The 10,898-nt window shown below is 52.0% G+C and overlaps 1 protein-coding gene across 1 annotated transcript; it reads right to left on the bottom strand.

The window, feature by feature from the left end:
* Positions 1-4,257: 4,257 nt before the first annotated feature.
* On the bottom strand, positions 4,258-10,474 carry BIRC5 (baculoviral IAP repeat containing 5). Its single transcript, XM_075994819.1, has 4 exons — positions 10,264-10,474; positions 9,247-9,356; positions 7,769-7,886; positions 4,258-4,584 (listed from the first exon to the last, which is right to left on the bottom strand). The coding sequence occupies exons 1-4, from the start codon at positions 10,372-10,374 to the stop codon at positions 4,495-4,497; spliced, it is 429 nt and encodes a 142-aa protein (XP_075850934.1). The 5' UTR covers positions 10,375-10,474; the 3' UTR covers positions 4,258-4,494.
* Positions 10,475-10,898: the final 424 nt, after the last annotated feature.

Genomic DNA, 10,898 nt, shown 5'->3' with positions numbered 1-10,898 from the left:
CATGAGCCCTGCTTCAGGCTGGTGACACATCTCTTCACTGCCTCATCGAGGGGCAGGGGAAGCAGCTGAAACCATCAGCTCAGCTTGGCATCAGCCACACCACAAACAACGTCGCTGCTTTTGGCAGATATCTTGCAACAGAAAAAACCTCACCGAATGACCCTACCCAACAGGCGAATTCATTCGCTGAGGGTCTCTTAGGCAGCTAATCCATCCTGGTAGATTTGACACTGTTCTAGTGGAAACCAAACATTCCAAAGGGCTCTCAGATGGCTGTGGTCACAGGTTGGAAAGCTGCCTTCCATTCTGCGCAGACAGCCCTTTGACTGGGAGGCACAGCTGGGCGGTCTCATCCCCAAGCACAACTCACAGGCCCGAGGGGCTCAACTCGGCCGCCTCGGCCTCACCTGTCCAGAGAGCCTGGCAAGCTCCGGTAGGGTTTTGCTGACGGGGAATCAGGCAGATGCTCCTGGGGCCACATCCCTTCCCCCCTTACAGGAATGCACATGCACACCTGTCCCTTCCTGGTCCACCCAGCCGCCTGCTCCATAGGTTTGGACGCAGCTTGGTGAGACCCTGTCCTGTTGCCACCCAAAGCGGTTAATCGCTCTCATCTTGGTATCTCGCAGGCCTTTGCTACCTGCTGACCTGTCTTCCCGCCATTTGGAAAACAAGGACAAGAAACCCGTGAGCTCACTGCAAGACCCAGCTCTCCTGGCTTCAGCACCGGTCGCACGGTGCAGCCAGAGGCAAATATCTGAGGAAACACATGGATCAATGTCACCACTTGGGACACCCGGTAGAAACCCCAGAAGCCAAGGCCCCAGTCTAGTCCCATCCAGCTGAAAGCGGGCACGAATATGATAGGCCAAGTCCAGTGAAGAGAAGACCCACAGCCCAGTTGGTTCTCTGCTTTGTTAAGAGCTAGATTCACCTAAGTCAAGACAAGAGATCATAAAGGTTTCATTTGTTTCTTGGAAAAAAAGAAAAAGAAAAAAAAAAAGACTAGATCCTTCTTAGACCGGGCGCGGTGGCTCACGCCTGTAATCCTAGCACTCTGGGAGGCGGAGGCCGACAGATCCTCTGAGCTCAGGAGTTCGGGACTAGCCTGAGCAAGAGCAAGACCCTGTCTCTACTAAAAATAGAAAGAAATTAGCTGGACAACTAAGAATATACAGAAAAAAATTAGCCGGGCATGGTGGCACATGCCTATAGTCCCAGCTACTCGGGAGGCTGAGGCAGGAGGATCACTTGAGCCCAGGAGTTTGAGGTTGCTGTGAGCTAGGCTGACACCATGGCACTCACTCTAGCCTGGGTAACAAAGTGAGACTCTGTCTCAAAAAAAAAAAAAAAAAAAAGGCTAAAATGTTGAATGGTAAGGATCCTGGAAGCTTTGGAAAGTGGGTTTCTGTTCCATTTGACTTTCTGAAAACAGAATGGGGACACTTTAAAGACAGCCCTCCCTCTCTTGAACCAGGCGGCTGATCACACCTAAGGCCAGTGATTGTCAAGCAGTGAGGGCCCAGCTCTGCAGCCATACTGCCTGGATTCAAACTGCAGGCCTAAAACTTTTAATACTACTTCTATAATCCTGGACAGTTATTTTACCTCTTTAGTCTCTACTTCCGCATTTTAAAATGCAGATATTCCATCAGAAGTAACAGCTTAAAAAGAAAAAATAAATAAATAAATAAATAAAATGCAGATAAAGGCAGGGTGCGGTGGCTCACCAGTAATCCTAGCTCTCTGGGAGGTCGAGGTGGGAGGATTGCTCAAGGTCAGGAGTTCGAAACCAGCCTGAGCAAGAGTGAGCCCCCCTCTCTGCTATAAATAGAAAGAAATTCATTGGCCAAGTAATATATATAGGAAAAAAAAAATTAGCCGAGCATGGTGGCACATGCCTGTAGTACCAGCTACTCGGGAGGCTGAGGCAGAAGGATTGTTTGCGCCCAGGAGTTTGAGGTTGCTGTGAGGCTGATACCACGGAGGGAACTCACTCTAGCCTGGAAAACAAAGTGAGACTCTGTCTCAAAAAATAAATAAATAAATAAAATAAAATAAAATGCAGATAAAATCACATTAGGCTTTACTGGCAATTGTGTGTTCTTTTTAAGTGAGACAGCCACAGTGTGCAGCTCCAGCTTGGCATGCCCTCAGCCGCAGGCACCCTTTTGCACAACACCCTGCTGTTTCCACTCCCTTCTGGCCCTTAGGGCTCTAACCTGCCATTCCAACCCAGCTTGGCAGCCTGTGAATCCCCCTCCCAACTGCCAGCCAGAGCCCCGACCTACAACACTCCCCAGACTCCACCGACTCAGAGAGCCAGAGAAGCTGACACATGTTTGAAAGAAAGTTGAGGCGGTTGCCCTTAGACAAGGGCCTCAGGCTTTATTAATAGATATGATTAACCTTTCAAATGCTGGCAGTCATTGAGGTCTGGTGACAAATACGCCTTTAGAAAACAAGTTTCTCTTCAGGTTGTATATGGTGATCAGAAATAAAAATTAAAAAAAAAAGAAAGAAAGAAAAAGAAAACAAGTTTCTAGGCTGGGCACAGTGGCTCATGCCTGTAATCCTAGCACTCTGGGAGGCCGAGGCAGGAGGATCTCCTGAGGTCAGCAGTTCAAGACCAGCCTGAGCAAGAGCGAGACCTGTCTCTACTAAATAAATAGAAACAAAAATAAGCTGGACAACTAAAAAAAAATAGAAAAAATCGGCCAGGCGTGGTGCTGCACACCTCTACTTGGGAGTCTGAGGTTACTGTGAGAGTTAGGCTGACACCACTGCACTCTAGCCTAGGTGACAAAGCAAGATTCTGCCTCAAAAAAAAAAAAAAAAAAAGAAAAAGAAACAAGTTTCTAGAAGAGGGAACGTGGGAGGGTGGACTGAGAGGGGCAGCTCCAACTCGACCTCGCCCACAGCACAGGGGCACAAAAGCCGCAATCCGCATCATCGCCCAGCATGCAAGGGGACTGAGGACAAAACGATTTCTTCCAGCTTCTCTACAAAGCCGACTTGTGAGCACCAGTTATTAAAGTGAAGCATGCACTTACAGACTGGCACAAATAAAAACAGCAAGCAGCTTAGATGAGCATAGTGGCTGGAGCGCATTTTTCCCCTAACAAAAACCACTGCAATATTCTCCAAGTTTAGAGGGATAAACACATCTCGCTCTCTGAGACGTGGCAAAAATAAATAAGCCAGCGGTGCATTTCCACAGGAGTCCAGGCGGTACAAATGGGTCTGGGGTCAAGTGGCGCCGGGGGGAGCGCGAGGCTGGCTTTGCTCCCGTGCAGGAGGCACCCTCACCACCAGGGAGGCTCGGCTTGCAGGCTACGAGGCCCCACCACGGAAAACCAACAATATCTTAAGAACCCAGTAGGGTCTGCAGCCCTGTTTGAAATGACATGCTTTTTATTTCTCACAAACAACCAAGATACCCTCCAGAGGTTCGAAGCAGAGCCGTAACTACCCGCCCTGCAGCTTTACTTCATGAAGGAGGGTAAAACCAAATTATCTTAACATCAGGCCTCAGCCGGGGGAGCTGGCCCGTGGGGACTGGAGCCGCGCGCCTCCCACCACCCCGCTGTGACAGATGTGCGGACAGGACAGAGCAGCATCGGAAGCCAGCCAACCCGCACAGCCTGGCCAGGGTGATAGACACACGGCCTGCAGCAGCCCCGCCAGTCCCCGCAGCGCCGAGCCAAGTAATTTAAAAAGGATTCAGGCCACTGCCTTTTTGAGGGAACAGCCGGCGTGTGCCCTACGGCTCACGAGGCCTGTCTAATCGTGCAGCAATTTCATAAATGAGATCTGCTAGCTGTTTCCTGCCACCTCGCTTCATCTCCAGGTCCACCTAATGCTCGCCCTCCTTTCCCCAGTGACTTAGAATGGCTTTGTGCTTGTTTCCAGCTGTCATCTGCGCTGTTTTGTGAAATAATACTTCAAACAAAATGGGAAAACCATGTTCAAAACATTAGGAGGAGCTTCCCCCCTCATCACACAAAAATCGAGTAACTAATGGGGGAGGGGGGTATGGAAAAAGAAAGAGAGAACCCGCTGAAGCAGCACAGGTGCGTGACAGGTGAGGAACCTGCCGCTCAGAGTCAACAAGCACTGCCAAGTCCACACTGGCTCTGAGAGTGACAGCGAGCCAAAGACCTGAGGCCACAGGAACAAAGCTATCAGCCCTGCCTTCTTCCTCTCCCGTGTCTCACCTGCTAGGTCCAGGAATGAAAAAAGCAAAACCACCAAAGAAAGAAAGAGGATCAGGTACTGTAATTGGCGGCAGCAGCTGCACTGGCAGCAGCAGCCTCTGGTGCCACTTTAAAAGAAAACAAAAATATAGTCGAAATATCTAAATTCAAAGTTCTGATGTTCTCCTTTCCTAAGGCATTGCTGGGGGGCGGGGGTGTCCCAGAGAAAGGCTGGAGACACTGGGAACAGGCCTTGGAAACGAGGAGCCCCCAGGACCAGGCGAGGAGGTCGCAGGCCTCACTCCAGGGCAGCGAGCTGCTCAATGGCGCAGCGCACTTTCTTGGCAGTTTCTTCAAATTCTTTCTTCTTGTTGCTGGTTTCCTTTGCCTAGAAATAAAGGATAAACACACGAACCTGAAATAAGAGCTTCCAAACCACACTCTATAAATAAGATCAAAAAGAAAGAAACAAAAGGGAACATTTATTAGCACCTAAATAAACTGGGCGCTGTGCAAGGGTGGACACCCAGCCACCTGGGCCAAATTTCCGATTCAACTTAGCCACCTGCAGTTCAAGCTGCCTCCTGATCGTTTCGTACTGAAACACACAGGGAACACTTTGTGCGTTCCAAGCGCTGTGCCACCTACCTCACCATCTCAGCTGATTCGTTGTCACAGCGTCCCCACAAGGAAGCGCTCTGACACCCATTACACAGATGGGGAGCCTGAGGCCCGGGTGCAGCCAGCTCCAGGCTACTCTGCAGCCTGCTCTCAACCACCCCTGCCTTGTTTCTGAACTCTTAGAGGAAAAGTCCAGAGCCTTCCTCCTCTTGTCCAATTAAACAGAGCCTGTCAAACATCAGCGTTTTCCTCAAACAGAAACTCCTTTTGCTTCCAGTCCCTCCCTGAATCTGGCTTGAACCATTTCATTCTGCCAACAGCGCTCTGAGGGGCAAATGACAAGCACATCAGCAAACCCAAATCCAGGGAACTCCTCCCTATCCTACTTTTTATTCTCTCTAACTTCTCTGCCACATTAAAAAACAAACCAAAACACCTTAGGTTAAATTTGTTTTCTTTCTTTTTTTTGAGATAGAGTCTCACTCTGTTGCCCCAGCTAGAGTACAGTGGTGTCATCATAGCTCACAGCAACCTCAAACTCCTGGGCTTAAGCGATCCTCCTGCCTCAGCCTCCCGAGTAGCCGGGTCTACAGGTGCATGTCACCACACCCAACTAATTTTTCTATTTTTTTGTAGAGACGGGTCTTGATATTGCCCAGGCTGGTCTGGAACTCCTGGGCTCAAGTGATCCTCCCGCCTCAGCCTGCTAGGATTATAGGCGTGAGCTACCAAGCCCGGCCCATTTCATACATTTTCTAATAAAGGGAGGGGGATGAAGCAAAAACAAGAACCCTTACTATTGAAAAACAAAAATAAAACTCACCGACAAAACCTCTGCCACCCAGGGTTCTTTCGGTACTTCATTTTGTCCCCATCACAGGTATTTACAAACTAAAGTCTTACAAATTAAGTTTCTCTGTGGCTGTATTTTGCAACAGGACCATGTAAGAACTCAGTGTCTTCCCACCTGCAACAGCCACGACCCAGCTCCTCTGCTCTTCTCAGTGCTCCTCAAGCTGGCTGCTACCCCCACCCCCGGCTCAGGCACCTGCCTCACCACAGTTCCTCAGGTGCATAAGCCACTCTGCCTCCTAGAACAGGGCTTGGCAAACTTGGCCTGACAGCCAAATCCATCCCACCCATCAAGGCCTTTTCCTGCACAGCCCATAGGCTAAGAGTAGCTTTTACATATTTAAATGGTTATGAAAAAACAACAAAGAATAACATACAACAGAGACTATGTGGCCTACGAGGAGTCTGCTGACCCCTGACCCGGAAGGCTCTCCCCAGCCCACCTTCCAACACTGCAGTTCCCAAGACCTCAATCGAGTAACTAGTTTCCCCACAACACACTTTACTGGCCACTGATTTCTCTCCCTCTTCCCGACAAAACACAACTTTAGTCCTCAGTATTTAAAAGCTACTATATTAGACGGAATTATTTTATACTAATCTCTAAAAGGGAACACAATTTTCAAGCTGAAAAGGGACCTCAGAAACCATGTGGTGGGGAAGGGGGTCCTATCCTCTATGTAGGAAGGAAAGTACGACCAAGACTGGCTTAAACTTGCAAAGTCTGTAAGTAGCTGGAATAAAATAGGGTGTCCTGACTCCCCCTCCAGTGCTTCGCTACAAGGACATTACCCACTCCCCATGTCTGTTCTTTACAGAACTGTCAGATTTAGCAAATAAGAATATAAAATGCCACCGGGCCTGGTGGCTCACGCCTGTGATCCCAGCACTCTGGGAGGCCAAGATAGGAGGATCATTTGAGCCCAAGACTTTGAGACCAGACTGGGCAACACAGTAAGACCCTGTCTCTACTAAAAACAAGATGAAGGCTGGGTGCGGTGGCTCATGCCTGTAATCCTAGCCCTCTGGGAGGCCAAGGCGGGCGGATCGCTCAAGGTCAGGAGTTCGAAACCAGCCTAAGTAAGAGTGAGACCCCGTCTCTACCATAAATAGAAAGAAATTAATTGGCCAACTAATATATATAGAAAAAAAAATTAGCCGGGCATGGTGGCGCATGCCTGTAGTCCCAGCTACTCGGGAGGCTGAGGCAGTAGGATCGCTTGAGCCCAGGAGCTTGAGGTTGCTGTGAGCTAGGCTGACGCCACAGCACTCACTCTAGCCTGGGCAACAAAGCGAGACTCTGTCTCAAAAAAAAAAAAAAAGAAAAAGAAAAAAGAAATGAGCCAGATGTGGTTGCATGTGCCTGTAGTCCCAGCTACTCAGGAGGATGAGGGAGGATCACTTGAGCCCAGAAGCTTGAGGTTACAGTAACTGTGCCACTGCACTCCAGACTGAGAGACAGAGCAAGACCCCGTCTCTAAAAAGACATAAACAACTAACTTTTTAGTAAATACCTACACAAAATGTGAGGATATACTTTATACTAAGAAATTTTTCCTGATTATCTGAAATCCCAATTTAACTGGGAGCCCTGGTTTTCTCTAGCACACCTCATTCTCCAAGCCTGGCTGCTTGGGAGCCACCTCTTTGTGGATTCATGCCTTCTGCTCTCGCGATAACCCAGTGTCCCAGGGCAAGAGCCAAGGTCCACCTGCAGAAACCCCTTGAGGTTCAGCCGCACTGCTGCCTCTTCCTTAGCCTTCCCATGCACTCCACTGTGCTTCCCCAAATCCTGTGCTCACACCACTAACACATGAACATACAAGCACGTGACTTCCCATAAAGATGGTCACTGAGGCATGAAGGCAATCCTAACACTACTGGGTCCCCACCAACCACGGAACCTCACACTAAACACATCTTTCCTCAGGGAAGGTGTTCTTCTGACCGCACAACCCCAAGATTACACTCCAGGGCTTTAAAAATGCTTCCTGAGGAAAACAGAGTCATTCTAGTGTTTTTGAGGGACTGGATAGTTTAGCACTAAAGGCATCCAACAGGATTGGCTTTCAGTTCTTATTCCCAGTAGTAATACATACAATCTTGTTCTTGGCTCTTTCTCTGTCCAGTTTCAAAAATTCACTGAGGGTTAATTCTTCAAACTGCTTCTTGACAGAAAGGAAAGCACAACCAGACGAATGCTTTTTATGTTCCTCTCTAGAAAAATCAAGACATGAGCAAGTCAACAGAGGAAGTCAGATAAAAGGGGGAAAGCAGCCATCACTTCCCAATCCCCCCGGCCCCGCCCACCCCCATGAGCATACCCTGCCTGTTTTGCTCCAAGAGTGAAGTGCTAAGTCTGAGCTTGATCGAATCAGTGCTGTGCCCCAAGCACATACCCACATGGCTTGTCTCAGCTGCTAAGACTTAGCACGGTATCTCTCTGTGGACGTCTCCCCCAAATCCTGTGGTTGATGTATTTTATCTGGACTCCTTTAGCAATAGTGGGAAAAGTGTTATATGGTATAAGTCAAATCCCTCTACAGTACTCAAGGAACTGTTTGAAGTGATTTCATTTCCCTAGAATTTTACATGATCCACTGGTTCAGAGCAAAGGCATCATTGGCCAGGCTTCCCAGGGGACCCCTCTACCTCATACCATCATTCTCTGCCATAGGACTCTCCCTGAACAGCTAACTGTTGTCCTAATCAGAACAGTATTATTTATTTATTTATTTATTTATTTATTTTGACATATATAAACACAAGTGTAAGAACAGTATTATTTAACAGAATGAAAACAGTCACCCAAAGTCCACAAGGATGGCCAACAGTAACTATAATCTGAAAATATTATAACACTTAGAAATTCACCCAGTGATCACTGGTATAATCACCATGCCATTCCAATCAACACTTGATCATAATAGCAAACATACCAAGAAAAAAAACAGCAACTGTGTTTCTGACCAAGAAGATAAACAGTTTCTCTAGGGGAAAAGATTGTAGTTGTGGAAACAATTGATTCTGACAGGAAAACAAAGTGAGAAAAGGCCATGGCATTACAACTACAGAGAGACAATATAGCACATCAGAATACACACACAGAATTTTTTTTCCAAATAACTACGTGTCTTGAAGAAAAAAATCCGTAACACTGAAAAGTGTGCACTTTAAAAGGGTGATTTTTTGTGTGTGCTGTGTGGATTACATACCAATAAAGTTTGTTTTTCAAAAAAATCTCAAACAAGAAAAGCACTAGGAAATTCCTGGGAGTTCAGGACCACAGGATCTGCTAAAGTATTCCCATCCAACCTGAAAGGCATCAAGCACCTGCATGAATGAGACTTTCTTCAACATCCACCCCAGGACCTTCTGGCCAGATTTGAAGAGGGGGTGCGCATCACCAAGGCACACAGAGAGGTATCCGTTCCCGACAGCGTTTAAGAAACACCACGAGCCTGGGATGCCTTCGCTCCTGCACTGTCTCCAGTGCAAATCGTTTTCGAGAGCACAGTTCCGAAAAGTTTCCAGATAGGGCCTGGAAGCCCATCGACGCTGGCTTCAAGGGACTTACATGGGGTCGTCATCCGGCTCCCAGCCCTCCAGCTCCTTGAAGCAGAAGAAACATTGGGCCAAGTCGGGCTCGTTCTCAGTGGGGCAGTGGATGAAGCCGGCCTCGGCCATCTGCAAGGGACAGCGCAGTTGTGAGTGGACGCGGCGGCCCAGAGCCCCGGGGCCCAGCCACAGAGGGGCCGGCAGCCCCCGGGAAGGGTCGTCGGCGGACTGGGGAGGGTGGGGCGGGCAGCCGGGATCCTCGGGGCCCAGGCAGGGAGAGGCCGGCAGCCCCCGGGACGGGTCGTCGGCGGACTGGGGAGGGTGGGGCGGGCAGCCCGGATCCTCGGGGCCCAGGCAGGGAGGGGCCAGCAGTCCCCGGGAAGGGTCAGCGGCGGACTGGGGAGGGTGGGGCGGGCAGCCGGGATCCTCGGGGCCCAGGCAGGGAGAGGCCGGCAGCCCCCGGGACGGGTCGTTTGGGTCTGGGAAGGGCAGCCCGGATCCTCGGGGCCCAGGCAGGGAGGGGCCGGCAGCCCCCGGGAAGGGTCGTTCGATGGCCTGGGGAGCTTGGGGCGGGCAGCCCGGATCCCCGGGCCCGGCCACAGTGGGGCCCCCAGCGCCCCGGGAAGGGTCGTCGGCGTCCTGGGGAGCTCGGGGCGGGCAGCCCGGATCCTCGGGGCCCAGGCAGGGAGGGGCCGGCAGGCCCGGGAAGGGTCGGCGGCGGACTGGGGAGCTTGGGGCGGGCAGCCCGGATCCTCGGGGCCCAGGCAGGGAGGGGCCGGCAGCCCCCGGGAAGGGTCGGCGGCGGACTGGGGAGCTTGGGGCGGGCAGCCCGGATCCCCGGGCCCGGCCACAGAGGGGCCGGCAGCCCCCGGGAAGGGTCGGCGGCGGACTGGGGAGCTCGGGGCGGGCAGCCCGGATCCCCGGGCCCGGCCACAGTGGGGCCCGCAGCGCCCCGGGGGAAGGCCGGGGCGGGAAGGCCTCGCCGGGGGCGGGCCGGGGCGGGCCTTTCGGACCCCGAGGAGCCGGGCGGTCTCACCCGCTCTGGGGTGCAGGCGCAGCCCTCCAAGAAGGGCCAGTTCTTGAACGTCGACACGCGGTGGTCCTTGAGAAAGAGCTGCCAGGTCGGGGGCAACGTCGGGGCGCCCATGCCGCCGCCGCCGAGCGGAGCCCCGATTCAAACCCGGCGGTTAATGGCGCGCCGCGGGGCACGTCGGGAACGCCCCGCCCCTTGAGCGCGCCGCTCCCGCGGCCTTCTGGGAAAGCGCGGCCGGGCGCGGGGCGTGCCGGGAGCTGCGGTCCGCCGGGCGCGCGGCTCCACCCCGCTCTCTGGAGACACCCCGACTCCCGCGCCCCCCACACTCAGCGCCTCCCTCGCGGGTTCTCTCAAAGAGGGGCGGGGGCAGGTCGGGGGGCGTGCCGGCTTCCCCGCAGTGGGGTCCGGGAATGGCCCTGGCCAAGCATAAGGGCACCCCCTTTCGGCCTGCGAACTCGTTTTGGTCCCACAGGCATCAGAGCAGGACCTAAAACTCAGATTGACTACCTCCCACCAGGGTCTTCAGAACTCAAGCTAACACAGCCAGGCGCGGTGGCTCACGCCTGTATCCTAGCACTCTGGGAGGCCGAGGCCGGAGGATCGCTCAAGGTCAGGAGTTCGAAACCAGAACTCCAGCT

This window comes from Microcebus murinus, chromosome 18 (assembly GCF_040939455.1).
Source record: "Microcebus murinus isolate Inina chromosome 18, M.murinus_Inina_mat1.0, whole genome shotgun sequence".
Classification (NCBI taxonomy): domain Eukaryota; kingdom Metazoa; phylum Chordata; class Mammalia; order Primates; family Cheirogaleidae; genus Microcebus; species Microcebus murinus.
The sequence above is the reverse complement of the archived record's forward strand: the minus strand, read 5'-3'. Positions and strand labels throughout refer to the sequence as shown.

Excerpts from the sequence above, each read along its gene's own strand:
- BIRC5 (XM_075994819.1), bottom strand. The coding sequence starts at position 10,374 with ATGGGCGCCCCGACGTTGCCCCCGACCTGGCAGCTCTTTCTCAAGGAC. Across the intron at positions 9,357-10,263 it reads GCGCCTGCACCCCAGAGCGG|ATGGCCGAGGCCGGCTTCAT; the intron begins GTGAGACCGCCC and ends TGTCCCTTGCAG. Across the intron at positions 4,585-7,768 it reads AAAGAGCCAAGAACAAGATT|GCAAAGGAAACCAGCAACAA; the intron begins GTATGTATTACT and ends CTTTATTTCTAG.